The sequence below is a fragment of the Odontesthes bonariensis genome, chromosome 16 (genome assembly GCF_027942865.1).
Source record: "Odontesthes bonariensis isolate fOdoBon6 chromosome 16, fOdoBon6.hap1, whole genome shotgun sequence".
NCBI lineage: Eukaryota > Metazoa > Chordata > Actinopteri > Atheriniformes > Atherinopsidae > Odontesthes > Odontesthes bonariensis.
This window is the reverse complement of record NC_134521.1, coordinates 14,749,140-14,770,177: the sequence shown is the minus strand read 5'-3', so window position 1 is coordinate 14,770,177 and position 21,038 is coordinate 14,749,140. Positions and strand designations below refer to the sequence as shown.

At 40.0% G+C, this 21,038-nt stretch overlaps 3 protein-coding genes across 4 annotated transcripts; all 3 read left to right on the top strand.

Annotated features, from left to right (window-relative positions):
- On the top strand, positions 1-4,665 carry zfpl1 (zinc finger protein-like 1). Its single transcript, XM_075486346.1, has 8 exons — positions 1-182; positions 2,224-2,336; positions 2,485-2,596; positions 2,699-2,892; positions 2,990-3,068; positions 3,189-3,374; positions 3,508-3,631; positions 3,744-4,665. Exons 2-8 carry the CDS (start codon positions 2,235-2,237, stop codon positions 3,928-3,930), a joined length of 984 nt encoding a protein of 327 aa, XP_075342461.1. The 5' UTR covers positions 1-182; positions 2,224-2,234; the 3' UTR covers positions 3,931-4,665.
- A 3,141-nt stretch (positions 4,666-7,806) lies between these two features.
- Positions 7,807-13,660, top strand: LOC142401730 (tight junction-associated protein 1). 2 transcript variants are annotated; one of them, XM_075487192.1, is made up of 6 exons: positions 7,807-7,993; positions 11,205-11,233; positions 11,398-11,559; positions 11,687-11,753; positions 11,918-12,022; positions 12,325-13,660. In XM_075487192.1, coding segments are annotated over exons 2-6 (1,056 nt in total). In that variant the 5' UTR covers positions 7,807-7,993; positions 11,205-11,231; the 3' UTR covers positions 13,045-13,660. The 2 variants fall into 2 exon arrangements, with proteins under 2 accessions (XP_075343307.1, XP_075343308.1); XM_075487193.1 differs by lacking the exon at positions 7,807-7,993 and having other exon boundaries at positions 10,928-11,233; positions 12,325-12,511; positions 12,631-13,660.
- A 2,780-nt stretch (positions 13,661-16,440) lies between these two features.
- On the top strand, positions 16,441-19,871 carry rom1a (retinal outer segment membrane protein 1a). The gene is made up of 4 exons (XM_075487389.1): positions 16,441-16,590; positions 18,583-19,013; positions 19,113-19,359; positions 19,662-19,871. Exons 1-4 carry the CDS (start codon positions 16,441-16,443, stop codon positions 19,869-19,871), a joined length of 1,038 nt encoding a protein of 345 aa, XP_075343504.1.
- Positions 19,872-21,038: the final 1,167 nt, after the last annotated feature.

Sequence of the window (21,038 nt, the reverse complement as noted above, 5' to 3'; positions counted from 1 at the left end):
AGAAGAAGAAGAAGAAGAAGCGGAAGAGACGTGGCACATAAACAGACAGAAGAAGGAGTCAGTTCAGGTTTATGATGACACTCTGTGGAGCCGCCTTCCATGTGAATTTGAGAAGGCAGCTTAAATGACAACATACAATATTGCTTAAACCGAACGGGCCTTGATTAATGTTTGTGTGACAGGTAAGGTAAATATTTCCCTCCGAAGCTTCCTCAGCTTCACTAGCAAGCTAGTTTAGCTAGCTAACGTTACTTCAGTTGACAGCTTCCAGCACAGCTAGCAGCTAACTGATGTTAGCGCCCATGAATGTTGGAGTTCAGCTGTCAGAAGATGCTGCTGCTTGTTGATATTAAACAAGAAGAAACTCAGTCAGGAGCTCCGAGATATTTTTCACAACTTCTCACATTTTAAAAGCACTTTAATATGAGTGCAAACTGGTAAAGAGATTCAACTAACTAGCTAATAGTAGCTAACATTTGTTAACTAGCTAGTAATAATATGGAGCAGGATAAAAATGGAAGTCATACTGGTTTAATTTGATATAGGTGTAGGACTTCCCATTCAAAGCTTGTGGCATCAGTAAAGTTTATTATGGTATTATGACGCCATGTGTGCTTAAGTTCAACACAAGGCGCAAACGCTGAAGACATGACTTACAAACAATTAATGTCAAAGTACAGGAAAACGTTCAGGCTGTGAAATTTTTCCAGATATATTAAGACTGTGTTGGAAAATTCAGTCGAGAAACTGATAATGCAAAAACGAAACCCCCCGGCACTGTTTAATTAGTTTACTGTGACAGTGTTTTCATTAGTATATTAAGCATCATTGTCCATTAAATTTAGGGACATTCACGTTACGTGCATTAATTGCACATACAGTATGAATGAAAAGGTGTCACTTTCCTCAGTTTGTCACGTTTTACACTTGAAATTAAAAGACAATTAACATCTGACCAATTTAACATCTGGAGAGTCATCGATATAAGTTGGATGTACCAGACCTCCATAATGAGTGCTAAGATAAAGGGTCTGAATCCTTATCTAAATTGAATATTTTGTTGTAACCAAATGCTTAATCAGTGATGAGTATAATTGTAATAATGATCATTTAACCTATTTAGACTGAATGCAACATATGAAGGTATCTCCCTTTTAAAGCCTGGAATAGTTTTAGAGAGGCTGAAAGTGCTTAACTGCCCTTTGCTACATGTCACCCCTATTTTCCTTTTCCTTTTCCCATGTAAATAAGGCAACTAGAGCCCATAAAACTTTGGAAATTATGCGATCATTTGGAGGTGTTGCAATTGTTAATCAATATATACCTTAATATTTCACTTTTCATTAAGGGCGCACTGATCAGGAGTTTTGTCGGGGGAAAATCTAATCGCATAGTGCAATTGAAGCCTTTGATTTATAATGTAACATTATTTAAAATATGCTAAATAACATTCTTCGGTAAGTAATGCATAAAGAAATGTAAAGGCATATATATCTGACAGCAGCTGAGTTATTATTGGGCAACATGTGCATCATATCACTCTTTTAGACCATAGCAGCCTGTTCTTGGTGATTGCAAATAAATTAGAACATAAAAAAATCTATTGGTTTAAAATAAGTCACTTTTTGGGCTTTTTAACTAAGGAAAGGCCCAAGTTAACAATAGCATAGACTGAGGCGATAAGATTAAAGCATTTCCCTACTATCTTTTCCATTTTGTTTTGTTTGATTTTGTGTAGCTACAGCTGTTGAGTTATAGCTTGGTAATGCTGTCTGTATCCATATGCAATATGGTTAATAATGCCTGCTTACATGGCTATTTTACGATCCCTTATTTCCCTGTTCACATCAGCTCATTATGCACAGCATACAACACCCTAAGGTTCTACCACTATAATGACTTGTCATTTAGGCTGTAAAAGCTTATTAAACTTGAGTGAAAACATTGTGTGTCATGAAATTTGAAGTTGTCAAGAAATTAGGAAGAGATCACGTTATCTCTTGGCTTTATTTAGAGGTAGAACATTTCCCTTAGGATAAACGCATTTGCTGCTAGCTTTTAATGTCACTAATTTTCGTAAACGAGTACGGATTCTTTATCTGACAGTATATTGGGGGAATGTTTGTCATTTATAAGTTGAGCAGAATTTCTGTACTGAGCCTGAGGACGGACGTCTTGTTGCTTTAGTCCATAACAAACCTGCATTGTTTGTGATCAACACAGCGAACGCGGCTATGGGTCTCTGCAAGTGTCCGAAGAGAAAGGTGACCAATTTATTCTGCTTCGAACATCGCGTGAACGTGTGCGAACATTGCCTCGTCTCCAACCACAACAAGGTCAGTCGGGGGAAACGCAGTATCACTTGTGTGTTTGTTTATCAAATCAAATTTATTTATATAGCACATTTCATGTACAAACAGTTCAAAGTGCTCAAATGTTATAGCATCGCGGTGACATTCTGTGTTTCAACATGCTGCTCTTCAGTGTATCGTGCAGTCTTATCTGCAATGGCTTCAGGACAGCGATTACAACCCCAACTGTACTCTGTGCAATAATCCACTGGCATCACAAGACACAGTCAGACTGGTCTGCTATGGTAAGGTGGTCAAACTTCTGTGCACTGTAAAGTCATTGTGAATACATGCTCAGCTGTGCTGATGAAAAATGACATCACTCCTCCTGTTTTTTCCTTGCCTAGATGTGTTTCACTGGGCATGTCTGAATAACTTGGCATCTCGGCTGCCGCTCCATACGGCCCCAGCAGGGTACCAGTGTCCCACCTGTCAGGGTCCAGTTTTCCCCCCTTCCAATCTGGCCAGCCCAGTTGCTGATGTGCTGAAAGAGCAGCTGTCATCTGTTAACTGGGCTCGAGCCGGTTTAGGGTTGCCACTGGTAAGAGCCCATTATTGTCAAGTACTTTGTTGTATTCAAAGAGCAAATTTACAGCATTGTTGACTAAATTTAAAAATAAAAATGGGATCCTTGACAGATTGAAGAACCTGTTGGCGTCCTTGAAGAGACGACGGCTAATGATGTCACTGATTACCGAGACTGGTCCACATTTGATGGTGAGCCTGAATCCTTATATGTAGGAGTGGGCAGCATCATTTAGATGGTTGAATTTGTGATGCTTTTGGTTACGATATTGTGCAACATAATCACATAATCAAATTTCTTTATTTCCACAGCACAAGAACAGAGCAACGCATACTCCAGTCACTCTTACAACGCCAGCATCAGCACGCCGCCTGTCTCACCTCCAACACAGGAAGACCACGGAGGTCTTCATAAAAATGGGGAACCAAATATCCAGGAGCACACTGTGATCAACTTTACTACTGCCAACACCTGTGACACTATTACAATGCACACAGGTAGAGGCACCGAAAGAGCTTTGTTTCTACATTTGTATCCTAAAATTAATTCTTAAAACAAAAGTTTTTTTTAGTTGTTTTTTTTTTACACAAATTCAAAATTTAACACGACTTTTTCCTTGTTGTTGTTCAGCATCATCACCGAGAAAAATCTACGACACGCGGGACGTTGCTCACGGCTCCGTCACACAGATTGACTTCGATGACGACAAGTACCGGCGGCGACCAGCGTTAAGTTGGTTTGCACAAATTTTAAAGTTAGTATTATGATTCTGTGTTGATGGATGGAGTCTTCTTCTATTCATTTGTCATTAAGAAATAAAATGATTAGGGAAATATCAGAATAATTTTATCTGTTGATCTTTTCAGGAACCGCACAGGCGGAAAAAGGACAACTCTGTCCTGGAAACAGCGGGTCTTCGTGCTTCTTTTGCTGGGAGTTCTGGGATTCTTTACATTGATAATCATCATGGCTAAACTTGGACGTGCCTCAGCTGGCTCAGACCCGAATTTAGATCCTCTTCTTAACCCTAACATCCGTGTGGGGAAAAACTGATGGCAAGCAACGATCCCCTCTTTTACTTGAGTGTTACACGATAAGAGTGTGTAGAGTGGGCTGAAATGGGACTCTCCCTTACATGGGCAGCCCGGCAGAGGGAGCTGTTTATCCAACTTTAGGAGGCTGGATTCCTTTATTTGCATCAGGCACATGGAGCATGTCAGGGCCCTCTGATGACTGTAAAGAAATGATTCTCACCACATTCAAGAACTTTCCTGTGATCCAAGCAAAGCAACACACACATGTTAAAGGTGACCAAGGCTCGGTGCATAGATGACTTATCAGGTTATTGTTTCTTTTGGGAAGAGGGGGCGCAATCCTTATTCCAGCTGACATTTGTCATTGATAAATTCTTTGATTTTTTTTTTTTTTCTGTTTGTTTTTCTTCTCAAGTTTTCTCTAGAAACAGTGTTGATGTTGAGAGAGCATCTCATGCTGGTAGAAATGTCAGAATCTTATGATTTACAGCTTAACATTAACACAGTTATGAACTGGTTTCTACTGCTGATGTGGTCTAAGGGGCTCTGTGCAATTATTCATTATAGAAGATGAGGCCCTTTAAGACCTGGAGTCGGACATGACCCCACACCTAAAACACGACTATAAGTGTCTCTATTACTTCTAAAAACTGAGTGCTTTGCTTTTAGATTTGACACCCATGCTGTATGTATATTTTCCAGATGTTTTTGACTGTCTATTAAATGAGAATACTACATAAACCAAGCATTTTAAGCTTCTTAGTCTGTCGATTTTGTTCTGTTTGCAGATAAAAAAGAAAATTTTGATGTGGTGTGGACTTGCATAAAGAATTGGTTGTAAACCGTTAGAAACACATGATGTATGTTGCAGAATCTAGAATGAAAAATTGAGAGATTTTCATCTTGTCCTTTTGAGGCAGCTACTGCATGTAAGCCGCATATCGATGCCACCTCAGGCTAGTGATTTCAAAAGTAAATAAGATCCCACACATCAGATGTACCACTCGGCTCACAGTTATGCTTGCTGGTAAGTGTACGCTGTCGATGGTTTTCTCAAAACCAACTGCAAGGGCTGAAGCGTGTCGGGTCGTATTAAAGGTTTCCCATATATCTGTGAATGTAGATTATGTTTGAACAATTACTATTCAGTACTGTAGATGTAAGTTCACACACATCCACAGGGTTACAAAGTATTAACGACTGGTGGTGTGTAAGTAGCAAGGAAAACTCATTAGGTTGGATACATTTCACAATCTCATGCCAGGTCCATTTTGTGTAAGGGAAGTGTAGCAGTTCCTGCTAACCAAACTAAGGACTAAACAAAAGGTATTTTCTTAAGAAGTATTTTTTTTTAGATGTTTCCAATGCCATAGAGTAATCAATAGGAAGTAATCATATTGTGCTTAATGACACATTTCCCAATCCCTGATTTAATCCTCTGAAGGAAAGCATAGCATGGCTAGAAGTTATACCAAAAATTATTATCTAATGTCCTGTTCTGTTTTTTCGATTCTGCAATGTTCAATACTGTTCTGCAGCCATCATGCACAGTCCTCCCCTCAGAGGTGCATCCAGCTCGGCTCAGGGTCCTCCCACTCATGTCTGGTGGTGGTCAATGAGCTCAATGATATGACAGAGGTCAGGGATGATGCTCCCTTATGCGTCTCATTGAAGATTTTGTAGCTTGTCATTGCACTTTAATTCATTGCCTGTTTTGTTGCTTTCCTCCTTTTATATCATTACATGTTGTGATACTGAGTTTGGTCTTTTAAAACTTCACAGGTTGATGAAGGAATAACACAATTTCATTACATTGAGTGACCATAAGTTATGCTACATTTTAATTGTTAAAATCTGATACAAGTGAAGCTTAATTGATAGAAGGCAGTGAACACATCTCGTCTTAAAATAAGAAATGTTCATTCCCTGATACCAAAACCAAAAAATGTTTATTAAATAACGCAATGGATCAATTGCAGTATCCCAACATGAAAATAGCTGCTTGTGTTTTCTATTTTGCACATGTTGTCCTCACACTATTTCAAATGGAGATATTGGTGTTATAAATATCGACCAACACAAAACGTGTTTTCATGTGAATGCTCGCTGACATACCCAATTTTCCATTGAGTTTGTCACAGCAGCGTAGGCTCAGCATTGATTGTCAGTGGATTTGAGCCACGGCTGCAGGAAAAGCTGCTGGTCCTGATCAATTTTATATATGCTACTAAATTATCATGAGAACGTCAGATCTGGCATTTATACTCAAGACGAGGCTTGGTTTTGTGTTGTTCAATATGATCTTTTTGACATGCGAAATGCTTTCGTAAAACGTTGCAATCTCATTATTTGTAATTGCTTTTGTCTCTTTATTGGAGTTCAATGCCTTTCTCAGTAACCCTGAGTTATTAGCTTGTCCACTGTACTGACATAATAGGGACATACTTATCAATAGTTTGACTTTGTTGTTAGCATGCTGTGAAGTTTTATGTATCTCTGTTCTACACACATTATGGCAGTTATGGGTGCAGAAAGAATCATTGAAATATTCTGTTGTGTTTTTGTGGCTTCTTGCTGGAATATATTCATGTTTGCTTTAACAAAACTAACTAGTGTATCTGAGTAAAGATTTTGTGGAAATTTCTGAACCCTAAGAAATAACAGAAGGTAGTGAGTGACATCTGATACCAACCAAAGTGCGTGCCTCCAGTCATATTGGTTCTTTTCAACAGCTGAGTTCCCCTCTGACATTTTCCTGTCTTCCCCCATTACCCATGTGCCTCACTGAATGTATTCTTGTCAGAAAAAGGTTAAAAAAAAAAAAATGGAGCCATTGTTTTTTGGCATTTACAGCAGCACAGATCTGAGTTATCCATGTATAATTGTGTGCTTGAGGCATCTTTCAAAAAATAAAAAAGGAAAAATGAATGACATGTTGGAGGGATATCATTGAATCTTAAAATCCAGTCTTCATAATATTCTGTGTAGCATTGGTATTTTGCAGTTTGATTCATAAAAAGAGCAGATATCACTCTTGCTTTGAAAAGAAATTGTTTGAATTAATTTGTGCGTGTAGTTTATGCACTCAAAGTTTCTGTTGATCATCTGTTGCATGTGATTACTTGCTGTAAATGTACTAAAAATACTAATTCAAAATACAATTTTTTGTCAAACAGCACGGCACAGAGTTTAATACAGTTCAATGTGGCTGCTTGCCGCAACCAGCCAGCCCCTCTGTCATTGGATGGCAGAGATGTTAATATTGATGTGTCAGAGTGCATGTTTCACATGTGCCTCCCAACACAATTATAAGGCGCATCACAGAGGAGGAATCGGCATATTTGAATGAGCACCACTGCCTTCGTGAGAACGTAAGTACAAATGCTACCAGATGGTGGATAGATTAAAACAATAAGTGCTAGTAATTTCTTCTTGTTTTGGAATGCTAAGACTTGCTGCTCACTCTGAAACGACTTAAACTGTCTTTGAATTAGTTATTTGCCTAGATGACATATTATATTACCTCTCTTTAGAACGTTGTTGTATTAATTTTTCATTCTGTAGTGTGTTTCTGTAATATCTTGTCAAAGTAAACAAAAGTAGTTTTGTGAAGTGGTAATTTACAGTCTATATTATTAACATTAATTATTAATATTATACATTTTCCACAGTATCATGTTTCCTCCAATGTATTGCTCTAATAGTAAATTAAATGTAATATAACTGATTTTTTAATTTTGTGAAAATTAAGTAGAAAAATTAGACACTGTATTACAAATTTAATAATGGACCAAAGTTTTAAAGAAGGCAGATATTTTTCCAGGGATTGTTATTGTACCAGTTTCAGTGGACGATTCGAAGCTGCAGCATCAGTTGATGGAGAAGCATTTCAAACCTGTGCATCCACGTCAGGACACCAGAGGTGTTAAGGGTCCCAAATCGGAAATGAGCGACCATCAGGAAAAAGAACACAAACATGGAAAGACCACCAGTTCAAAATCTCAAAAAGTGAGGCATCATCCCCAAAGTCAAGGCCAACGCCATCACCGTCACCACCACGAGTCAGATGACAACAGTCAAGAGTAAGACTGTCCCTTTTTTCACTCATACGGTTAAAGTCTTCAATGTAATCAGAGATTGCCTTTTAGAAATCAACACTTAAACATTTTGTCCATATTTTGTTGTAGGTTTTACAAAGTAAAAATTTAAGCAAATTTGAGTGTCTATCTTTTTAAGTGTGATGTGAATTTGACATCCATGTTTTCTTTTTGAAATAGCATCCACTCAGGAGAACACGCCATTGTCACTGATCATCACCCAAACCATCAAAATCAGTGTGACAATGACAAGACTCATCCTCCTCACTCTCACCATTACGTTCACAAGCAAAAGCAACGTCAGGTTTCTTCATCCTCATCATCTTCGTCCTCATCATCATCTTCATCATCTTCATCATCTTCCTCCTCTTCCCGTTCCTCTTCCCCGTCTTCTTCCACCTCTTCCTCTTCATCATTTTCTTCCTCTTCAACAACATCTTCCTCCACTTTGAGCCTGTCCACTGAGAACGGCAGCGAGTGTTCTGATAGACAAGCTCTTGGAAAGCCTAAGCATTCCCAGTCTTGCACTGACATTTCTGGGAAAGGCAGGTATTTTGAAGAGGAAGATGATACAGCCCCTTTGATAAATAAAGGAGGTAAACACAACCCACATGCCAAACAGAAGCGAGAGACAGGCAAGGTCTCTCGCAGTGGCCCTGCCAAGGGAGCTTTGAAGAACAAAGGAGGAAACAAAAGAAACTTGGGGAATGACGGAAGTTTCCGTAAAGCCAAATCAATGGAAAATCTCCCAGCACCCAAGGACAGAGGTGAGAATGGAAGGGAGGATGAAAATGAACAGGTGAGCAACAAAAGCGAAGCCAGAAAGGATATGATGAAAGAAAAAATGAAGTTTTCTGCCTTCCTCAATGAAATCACCCGGCAGGTTCTCAGCCCCATGAGACTCACCACTCTTGGGGTAACAAATGCTCAAAGACCCAGCAGTCCAGGCCAAGTCTGTACTAGATCAAAGGAGACAGACAGCAGCACAGAGAAACCCAGACAGCAGAGAAGCCGTCCTACCAGTGCTGGCTCAGTGAGCTCCGGTAGGCTCTCCCAAACAAGCAAGCATTCCAACTCTTCTCATTCTAAGTCTTCCCACCATCACGATCACCAATCTGCAAACCCACCCCATCATATGAATCACAGGTCAAGAAGCTATCATTCAAGCTCTCAAACTCCTGAGAATCATTCCCACTTGCCATCCCATAAGCGCAATCACCATCATCATCACCATGAAGACAACAGCCCAAGGCATCGCCATAACCACAGAGATCATCCCACTGCAAGTCATCACCATAACCACAGACACCACCACAGTCCTGTCAGTCAACATGGAAACCACAGCCCCACTTATCACAACAAAGAAAACCACAACACATCACATCACCATCACCATGGAGACAACCATCATGGAGGCTGCTACAGCCCTACTCACCATCATGATGAGCACCACAGTGGAACTCACTTTCATGACCACTGCAGCCCTGCTCATGATCATCACCAAGAAGCTCACCATGACCAGGCTCATCAGCATGGAGATAACAGCTCAGTTCACGATCAAGACAACCTTCTAAACTCACGTCCTACCACGCCACGTCACCATGAACACCACAGTCCAACCAGTGACCTTGAAGACCACCACGGTCTAACACATCAGCATCCCCATGGAGACCACCATAAAGACGCTCATCAGCATTACCATGGTGATCACTCAAGTAGACCTCATCGTCTTCATCGGGGAGACCACCAGAGTCTTGGCCGTCACCATCACCATGGAGACCGGAGCAATGAAGCTCAGCAGCATCACCATGGAGACCCCCACAGTCCTGACCGTCACCATCACCATGGATACCACCAGAGTCCTGACCGTCACCATCACCATGGAGACCAGCACAATGAAGCTCAGCAGCATCCCATTGGAGACCACCAGAGTCCTGACCGTCACCATCACCATGGAGACCACCAGAGTCCTGACCGTCACCATCACCATGGAGACACCCACAGTCCTGACCGTCATCATCACCATGGAGACCACCACAGTCCTGGCCGTCACCATCACCATGGAGACCCCCACAGTCCTGGCCGTCACCATCACCATGGAGACCAACACAATGAAGCTCAGCAGCATCCTGTTGGAGACCACCAGAGTCGTGACCGTCACCATCACCATGGAGACCACCACAGTCCTGACCGTCATCATCACCATGGAGACCACCACAGTCCTGGCCGTCACCATCACCATGGAGACCACCACAGTCCTGGCCGTCACCATCACCATGGAGACCAACATAATGATGCTCAGCAGCATCACCATGGAGACCACGAGAGTTCTGGCCATCACCATCGCCACGGAGACCACCACAGCCCCGGCCCTCACCATCACCATGGAGACCACCAAAGTCGGGGCCGTCACCATCACCATCACCATGGAGACCACCACAGTCCAGGCCGTCACCATCACCATGGAGACCAGAGCAATGAAGTTCACCAGCATCATCATGGAGACCACCAGAGTCCTGGCCGTCAACATGCCCATGGAGACCAACACAATGAAGATCATCACCATCACCATGGAGGCCACCTTAGCGAAGCTCAACAGAATCTTCATGGAGATTACTACAACACAATTCGTCATCAGGGACATCCCCCTGAATCTCAACCACATCTCAACTACAGCAAAAGCAATGATCTTGAGCTGGATGGCATCGATGACTCTCACTTAAAGGGGAATTCTGCTGGCAGTCCACTTTCACAAAGAAAGCCAGAGTGTCTTGTCAGGAAGTCAGATTCTTCCGGGAACATGAACAGCCTGTCCACTGACGATGAGGAGAAGAAAAGTTTCACTGGCCCATCAATACATAAAGTATGGCATCACTTTTAAGCCTAAACTAATGCATGAAATATGACATTACAGCAGCTTCATTAAGAAAAAGTTGACAGGGCTGTAGCTGTTGGAATTTTATGATCATCATTACCATGTTATGTCATGATATTCCTCTCATTTGCGTTTGTATTGATTTTGGTATCGATGTTTGTCATGGTGGAAAATAGATTATTCATTACAGAACAATAGATTAGTTATGATGCACAAACTAATGTTTATCGATCTGACATCACAAACTGATGTTTTTGCACTTCTTTTTCTTTTGAAGCAACTTTATTTGTTTCTTTGTTTTTTGTCTGTTTTTTAATACAGGGAAAGGCAGATGAACTGGGTAGAATCATGTAAGTGTGATGCTATTCTTTTTGGGTTTAATAATTGTAAAAGTAATGGTTAAAGTGACAGTCATAACCTTTATAGTGTGTATAGATTAAGTGACTAAACAAACCATCAAAACCATCAAAAAAATGTTGTCTCACCTCATCTTTTTATAAATCTGTGTTGATAGGATGCTACAAAACCAAAATGAAGGACTTCAACAGAGTTTGTTGCAGACAGCAGTGAGGATGGAGTGTCTGGGCGAGGAATTCATCAGCAGTCAAAAGCTGCTTGAGTCTGAACTTCAGAGGACACGCATGGAGCTCACCAGCCTCACGGAGAGGTTTAAAAGGTCCGGAATGCAAATTATAATCTTTCATGCCTCTATTATTTAATCTCATATAATGTGACATTAAAATATGGAATAAACAATATCTCTACTGAGTAACTTCTCTCTGTTTGTCTCTTTCTTATTTCAGACTCCATGATAACTGCTCCTCCACACAACAGACTAATAATCTCCTAGAGCAAAAGCTTCAGTCAGTGGTGAGATAGCAATCCTTGATACACTGTGTCTTGTGCAAAACATAATTTTTTTTAATCATCAGATTCATTAAGTCATTTCGGGAGGTTCTGTATTCTGTAACATGTTGAAGTCCTCTACTAACTGAAGGGCTGCGATGATGACTCTGCTTCCTCTCCTTTCTCAGGCTCATAACATGGAAGAGGAACGTGAGAGGTTGAATCGGCGTATTTCACATCTGACAGAGAAGCTCACTGATGCGAAATGTGGAAACAGCATGGAAGCATTAAATGTGAGATATTAACCTTTCTCTTTAAATTCTAGTCAGGAAAAAGGCCAAAAAGAACCATTACAATGACTGAAGCTATTCGGGATTTCTGTTTGCCACAATGGCAAGAGTAGCAAGATCGAGAAATTAAAATTTAACATTGAGAAAGATCTCTGTAATCGTTTAAATCTCATTCATTACTTTCATCATATACAATTCTTTACTTACTGTAGTTAACATCAGGTCTATTGAAAACCAGCTTTCATTCTCAGTCAGTTAATGCTGTTTCTCAGACTGTTACCTCCATCACATCCCCTCCACCTCAGTTCATGGACAGCCATGAATATGGAAAAGACAAAGCTGTGCAGGAGCAATCTTTGGGGTCGGTTCCAGAGGAGGAGGAATCTGACTGGTCAGAGATGGGAGAAGAGACCCCTGGGCTTATACTGATGGGATCGAACAGGGCATGGAGACACCGGGAGGCAGACATGGACAAAGACAATGAGTCAGGAGGTGAGGACTTTGTCAGACGACCCTCTCAACGCCCACTGCAAATACCTCAGCTCCAGTTTACCATCCATAATGACTTTTTCCCACCACCCCACACTAATTCTTGCTCGTCTGGCTTTAAGAATTTTTCTGACGTCATACCAGATGAGGAAAGTTACAGGATGGCCACAAGCCAAAACTTTAAGTCTGCCATCCTGATCAGGTCAGCCAGCCTCGAAGAAATCCCTCTAGCACGCCATCACATGCTGGAGATGAGGGGCACAGAGGCCATGATGAACCTCCACCATTCAGGGGACGAAGTTATTGAGGATTTACATAATGAGATCATTCATCACTGGAGAATAAGCAATGACAGGGACAGGGGACCAGAGGCAGATGGCAGCCTGGCTAGACTGCACTCAGCTGAGCGGATGCTCAACCAGTTGATTTGTGATCCACCTTTCAGTGAGCAAAGAGAACCAGGCAGGGCTGAGGTGCAAGGCTGGGCAAGAGGGATTCCAGATGAGGTGCTGAAAGGGGAGCGAACAAAGCTTTGACTGTAAAAGTCTTGTTCAGAGTCTGAAATCTAATTTACTTTATTTACTGCGCATTTATCTCAAACTGCAATAATTACTGGATTTACTTTGGTAACCTGATATTAACCAACACTTTTCACATAGCTCAGTGGGCTCCTCATAGTCAGACCAAATAAAAGTGATTAACAGAGCTGACAGTAACTGAAGATAGACAAATCAAACAATATGTATATTGAAACATCTTTCACAAAGTAAGTCAGATAGTTTTGTGTTAGAATGAGGACATTTTGTTGTAAAGATGAAGATATAAGTAACTGTAGATCCTTTCCTGTTTATTGATCTCTGCAAGACATAAAAATGTAGTCAACATACTGTGTTTGCTTTGTTGTAAGATACATCGTGTATTCATGTAGTGTGCTTTTTGCATGGGTAGACTCTTTTGTGTTTATGTGTGAGACTGTATGTGTTAACCACTGTGTAAAAGATCCTCCAGAAAGATACATTTTCCTGTAAAAAGTATTCATAGTAGGTGTATTCTATCCAAGACACATTATAAACACTGTTACAATTACAAATACACTTATTCTACTTATGTTCGGTTATACAGACCTATGTCTTTTTCCTCTGGTTACAGCAACTAACCTGTTAATAAAAGTGCTTACAGCTGAGTGAATTCATGTAACTGTGTCTGTGTTGCATCTAATAAAGCAATCGTAAAAATAGCTAAACTATTTCAGTTGCATATGTGTGTTTTATTTCTTATCATCTCATACATTGACCAGAGACGTTATCAAAAAATTGGATATGCTGTAATTCTATGGTGAACTAGATATGAGTTTTTCATACAACCAGCTGTTCAGCAGAGTGGAAGGAAATGGAAAGTGTGGAAAGAAAGTTACTTAAATGATGAGAAGCGATTTTTCTAGCCACAGGACTATAAGCTATCAAGTCTAAGGGCAGTGGTACGATGGGAATTAACCACTCTGATATGCATGTGCTCTGTTGAACTGGACAATAGATAAGAACAATTATCTATACCACAGAATAGTATTCTTTAAAAACAGCTATGTCATGAACTGTCTCCACTTCATGTTGACATGAAATGTTTTACAGACATTCGTGATGCCCTGAGGTTATATGATGATGTTGATGATGGGGGTCACATTCGGAAGTAATGTTTAAATCTTAGATTTAGAAAAGACATTCAAGTCCCTAATTGTATCAGACCTCATAATTATCTCATATTTTTTTAATGATTTTCCCATCATTTCCATGTGTCCAAGGGCTTTTTCTGCATATAAAAATGTCTAAAAGTACAACATCCACTCCAAAGAGAAATTCTTTCCCATATAAAACATTGCTCCTGAACTACCTGAAACACCTTTTCATCCAACCTTAGGAGACAGAAGCTAGTCAAACAGAATGTTTCAGGAAGTATAAAACAAAAGGTGCTGCAGTGGCAGACAGAAAAATATAATGTGTCTTTTTTACCTTAAAACATATTCACCTTTTCTGGGGGACAACCCCCCAAACAAGATTTGAAACTTGAGACTCTTTAATTTGTCATTTGTTACAAAATGAACAATAAATAAACAATATTCATGACAATTTTACTAACCTAAGATGGTAAACAATACACTTGGAAGACACCAGAATATAAAAATTATAGGAACACTGCAATTTGTTTTAAAATGCGTCTTTCTTTTTATTCGGAAACTTTAACGCTATCATGGGAATCTGTGCTCTTTCTGGGTCTGGCAATAGCTGGTGAGTATGAACGACCTCACTGTACAAGCTTTGCTCTTTTCTGAACTGAACACAGCCTGCAGCTGCCAGCTAAATTAAACTAACTGATATCAAAGATGTGATTCAAAGCAGCAGAATGAAGATGGTTTCTACTTGCGTACAGTGTTGGATGGCTGGTGACTTGGGTCAGTAATCTCTCAGCTGACCCATGTGATCTGGGGGCTACGTAGAGCTGCGATGTTGTGACCCTGACCTCGGTGAGCAAAAAGTGAAAGAGGTATTCCATAAATAGGTGAGCCTCAGGGGTGAGGCATAAACATAATTCATTTATTAGGAGCAACCATTTCTGTATTGAGTAAAGTGTAGATAAGTCAAAGAACAATATTTGGTCAACTTTGCTAACTCGCTAAGTGTGTATAGGATTAAACAACACAATCATGATCCCATAGGTGTCCAGGAATTTAGCAATAATGTAGTATGAATGCAATAAATAATCCTGTATTCTTAGGAATTGCTATCATTTTCACGACTGCTATAGATACACGGTATCCTTTAGAAGTTATTTGCTGTAAGTTACTGTATATTTGAGTTTGCAGTTATATTGCAGTGATTGGTGGTAAATGGTGCCAGCTTCAGTCTGTCTGCTGCTGTTCTGCAAGACGAGACAACACTCAGGCACCAGAGGGCTATTCCTCAGTACTCCTCATGAACTCTCTGCTACCACACATAAAGCAAGCTGTTGTCATGGCTGCAGGAGCATTTTATCTTTGTGGTTTCACTCAAAGACAATAGCATTTTTTTCTAAAATGCATTTCTTCATAAATAGAGTTCATAAATATAGGTGTCGGAAAGTAGAAATAAGCATCAATCAAAAGAAAATATTAATCAAAATTCAGATAAATGATCTATCTAAAAGCACATCCAACTTTTATTTCATGTTTTAGTTTCTTGTTATTTCATATTTATTCAGTTTCGTGGAACAAATGCATTTGAAGTTGTGTCCTGAGAATCACTGTTTCACATATAATGGCTTATATACTAATAATATCCAGTATCTCCCTGTCAGATTCAATTTGGTTTGTCATCCATGTCCCTATGTGTGAGTAATGGGTGCTGAGCAGACAGTGGCCTGGATCCATGGACCAGTTTAATAGGATAGGTAGGCATTAGCGGTAAGACGCTCCCAGCATCCAAGTTAGCCAAATCCAGTGTGCCAAATCCACTGTGTGGCACGCTGGAAGGTGCAAAGTGGTCGGTGGAGATAACTGGACCTTTTTCAGCACTTTTTGGGAAGACAAATAAGGTGAACTTTGACACGCTGATATCTGTTAAGTTGAGGGTGCACCGTTTTAGATGCGAAAGTGAAACCGAAGAAACTGAAGAAACTTTAACTGCCAACAATTTTACAAGAAAGTCTCTAAAATGTGTTTTGCTTTTTTTTCTTATCACAAAGCATTTATCAGTCTGTTTCAGCTATACTCTCACTGTTGCCACTGGTCTAATTTTACAAATTGAGTGTTGTGTTTCAGTTCTGTCATCTTCACTGATAAGCCTCTGGAGTCCTGCCTCTGACCTGTCCTCCTCTCTCACAGACAAAGCACAGCATCGTCCCTCGTTGGCTCGTCGCTCTCCTTCCCCTCTTCCCCCGACTCGGATTCCCTCGCTGCAACCATGGTGGTGATGAAGATGAAGTTCCCCTTTGAAAAAAGGGTGAAGCTTGCCCAGGGACTGTGGCTCCTCTCCTGGTGTGCCACAGTCGCCGGGGCCACGACCTTCACCCTGGGGTGCCTCCTCAAGACGGAGCTCCGCAGGAGGGCAGAGGTACTTCACATCTTACACATTAGAGTATTTACTTCTAAATCATTGTTAGTTGTAGCTTTTTTGTTTCTTTTTACATTAACATGAAACTTACTTGAAAAAAACCCCAATGATTTATAGTGCAATGACTGTTTAATTGCCTAAATTAGTTGCATGAAATGTAGTGTGACCGTAGTATAAAGTGTATGTGTGTTTAACTTTATCCATATTGGGAAGAAAAAACAATTCAATCATATGCTGAATTGCTAATTATTGCAAACAAAATATATTTCATGTAGGTAATAGCTAATAATTCAAAGCTTACACTATTATGCATAACATAAATAAATATAACTATGATCCTATGAATGTTTGTACCTTTAAAGACATATATTGTTCAAGCACTAATTTCCCTCAAAGAGCATCACTACATTAAAATTGACACCTGTGTTTGTCTCACTTTTCAACTACTGAGAATATAATTTGGAGAAATGACAAATTATGTCATATGATGAAAGAAATAGCCTTAACTGGCAACCAACAAGAGGTAGATACACCTGTGACCCACTTTGGATCCTGACTAATCATTTAATAAACCAGGCTCTGTCAGTCTTAACAAACTAATCCCTACCTCTCATGGCTGTCATCTTTGCATAAGTGACAAACCTACATGGTATTGTTTTAAAAAAAAATCTTAGTTGAATACCTTTTATTCCCACATTAAGGTAGTTAACGTTATATAAATTGGAAAAGAACAAAAGAAAAGTAAAACATGCTGTGTGCAAAAATGTTCTCTCACTGTTATAGTGTAGTTTATCTGTGAAACATATTTGTATCCCATTCCTTTAAAATATAAAACGTCATGTTCACGCTATTCTTTAAACAAACCTTTTGAATTATTGACCTCTTATTGAACTTTTTTAAAAATTAAAAAACTAAGATCAACCACTGTAGGTGTCAGTTTGTTTGACATCATTCTTGTGCCAAGATCCTCTCGCAAAAACCAGTGGAAATGCTGTTTTACCAAAGACTTCAGATATATAAAACAAAGTCCTATATGATTTCACGACTGATTTTAACAGGACTGAGTTGTTTGGCATGTGCTTTGCTTTACTTTTAGTTCCTGTGGGCACACTTGAGCACCACGCGTAAGGCTCCTTTATTTTTGCTGAACTGCTCAGTGCTCAATAGACTCAATAGTTGAGAATAGAGACAGGCAGATACACTGAAGATGAGAATAATTATATAAAGAAATCAATGTAAAAAGGACAGGGGCCAGGTAGTCTAGCAGGGGAATATCGCCATGGCAGCATGATCTGGTCGTGTTGGAAGATTGGATGCAAGCACTGATTTAGGGAAAAAAGTTACTTGTTTATTGCAGCACCATCCAGTGGTCGAATGATGCACTTACAGGGGCTTAACCTCCAGGAGGGGTGCCTGCACATCTTCATAGTTTGGTGTCAAAACATAAAACAGTAGCTGAGACATTACTTCACTTCCTGTTTGGCAACTACCTGCCAAGCTTGATTGGGTGTACTAGAAATAATTCTGAAATGTAACATCTATCTGATAACTTTTGATAAGCTTAGTTTGAGAATCATCGACACAAACTTTGCTGAAGATTGGCCACTATTTCATAAAGCCACTCATCCAAGGAATCCCACGTCACTTGCATGAAATCACATCTAATTTCAAAGTAGTTACAATGCCTAAATTGCAGTTCTAAAACTGCAAATAAGCACGTCCCCATTCATTGTGCCAAATTTAAAAACCTTTGGTGTTTTAACAGATAAAATAGCAAGACGATTGTTGCCTTCTCTGGTCCCTTTGACCCCCTGTTTTATTGCCTGTTTTACGGTCCATTTGAGGGTGTTTCCAATTATTTCTATTTTGTATTTTTATGTCCTATATATTTTCATACATTTCTTGAAGGATTGTTCATCATTTCTGCAAGATGCATATTGTTTAGTTTAAAAGGAATTTATATTCCCCCATTTTTGTGTAACTTTCTTTCAGGTAATGGACAACACAAATATACATATTGTGCCCAATACCCTGATGATTGTTGGTCTAGCTTCTTTGGGCATCAACTACTTTGCATCAAAGATCTGCCAAGATGCCCTGGATGCTGGGAGATTTCCTCGCTGGAAAACCTTCTTGAAGCCCTACTTTGCTGTCTCTTGCTTCTTTACTATGCTCATGTTGCTATCTGTCATTATGAGCTGCGCAATGAAAGGCAGTCTGGAGTATTCTCTGAAGGTTGGTCTGAAGAATGGCATCCGCTTCTACAAGGACACAGACACCCCAGGTCGCTGCTTCCAGAAGCAGAATATCGATCGGCTGCAGATGGAGTTTCAGTGTTGTGGAAACAATGACTTCAAGGACTGGTTTGAGGTCCAGTGGATCAGCAACCGCTACCTTGACTTCAGCACTAAGGAAGTGAAAGAGTGAGTGGATGTAACAGAGTGGGTTTCACAGGATGTCTGATCGTAATGCTGTATATAGATGAGGTAACATCGACAGTACTCTCTCTTTTGTCTCCTTAGCCGCATCAAGAGCAACGTGGATGGCCGTTACCTGGTAGATGGAGTCCCATTCAGCTGCTGCAATCCCAGCTCTCCACGGCCATGCATCCAGTATCAGCTCACCAACAACTCAGCTCACTATAACTATGAATATGAAACCGAGGAGCTCAACATCTACATTGGAGGATGCAGAGAGGCCCTGGTCAACTACTACATGGGCTTGATGAACACCATTGGTGGAGGAGTGCTGTCAATCTTCATCTTACAGGTGAACTTTGTTCCAGCCATTCCAAAATAATTTCAGACAGAGCTGAGAGTGATACAATGAGTTTTTTTTTCATTCGCAGGATAGTCAAGACACACCACAAGCTTTGAAATAATTGATAGGGTTGCAACACAAAGCTACACAATTCAATCTCAACACTTGTTACCAACTTGCAGTTTCTGTTGACTTTCTGATGTCTGATTAAAACCTGTCATCAGTAAGAATCTTAACTTTATTGATTGATGAAACCAACAGTATATCAACCTAAATGGCTTCTCCCCTTCTCCCACCCTTCTCCTCTGCAGGGCTCTGTGCTGGTCAGCTTGCGCTTCCTGCAGACCGCCATGGAAGCAGTTTCAGGGGAGGAAAACGCAGAGATGGAGACAGAAGGGTACTTGCTGGAGAAAGGGGTGAAAGAAACCCTCATGGAATACTTCGATCCTATTCTGAAGTTGCTCCTGCTTAAAAACCAGGTGGAAGAGGGCACTGAAGAGAACCCCCCTGATACCACCTAAACCACACATGATGTACACACATGTAAATAACTTTTACAAAGAGAGGGCAACTAATTAATCATTCTAATTTAAAGAGAGAACACGAATAAAAGGTTTCTATGAATTTCACAAAATTAGCGATAGTATTTTATATTGTCAAGATGACCATCACAGGTAAGATTAATAAAATAACAATATCCTGTTCAAATTCCATCACGGTATCTTCTTTACAAGAAAAGGGACCCAAAGAAGTTACAATAAACCCACAATAAACTGGTTTTGGAACTCTTCTTAAAATAAGTCTCAAAATAAATGAGAGGATTTTTTTTATTACTTACTTATCTTAAAATGGTGAATCCTTCATTGTTGTACTGTATTTGTTTAGAGTCCTATAAAATGCACTGAAAGACACTCACGTCATTACTTTCAAAGGTTATGTGCACTGCTAAATGCATCCTCACAATTATCTTCTTTGTCAAAAGCAATGAAGCAGTCCCTGCCCAATCAGTGAAACAGCAGTATTTGATGTGGCAGTGTACAGAAAAAGATCTTATGAAAATGAAGATGTAAAGCTGACTGTAGAGAGACATGAGGCTCAATGCTCTGCTGCGCAACAGGACTATGATATAAATTAACAGATGATTTATTAAAGTTTAAAGTTACTAAGTGTCTTATGGAGTGGAGTCAGTTTTTGCTTCTTTCTCTGATGTAAAGAGTGTATATGCAGCTTCCGTAGGTGCTTCAAGATGCTTCCCTCTCCCTCCCTCCTCTCTCCGAGTCAGTGAAAGAAATAGGATTAGGAAGATTGATTAATCGATGTCAGTAATGCTTTGAAAGCCATCAAGTGTGTCCCCTGTTCTGCCACCTTTGTTAAAGCTGCTAAGCGAATTTGCTTCTGTAATCCCCAACCTGCTTCCCTTGCATTTTACTTACCTGCGTCAGGTGGATGTAAGATGCAGATTGAACAGTGCTAAGGATTTGACTGCTTGTTAAGATTTGAATGCTGAAAAAAAGAAAATGATACTGAGTTACATTAAAGTAACATGCAGAATACACTCAAATGGTCTTTAGACGTTTGTGTTAATGAATTTCTTTTCTTTAGTCAGTTAGATTTAGTCCCAGTTAGTGGGTAAACTATTGTATTGGTGATGTATTATTCCTTAATTTTCCAAGGGCAATTCATTTAGT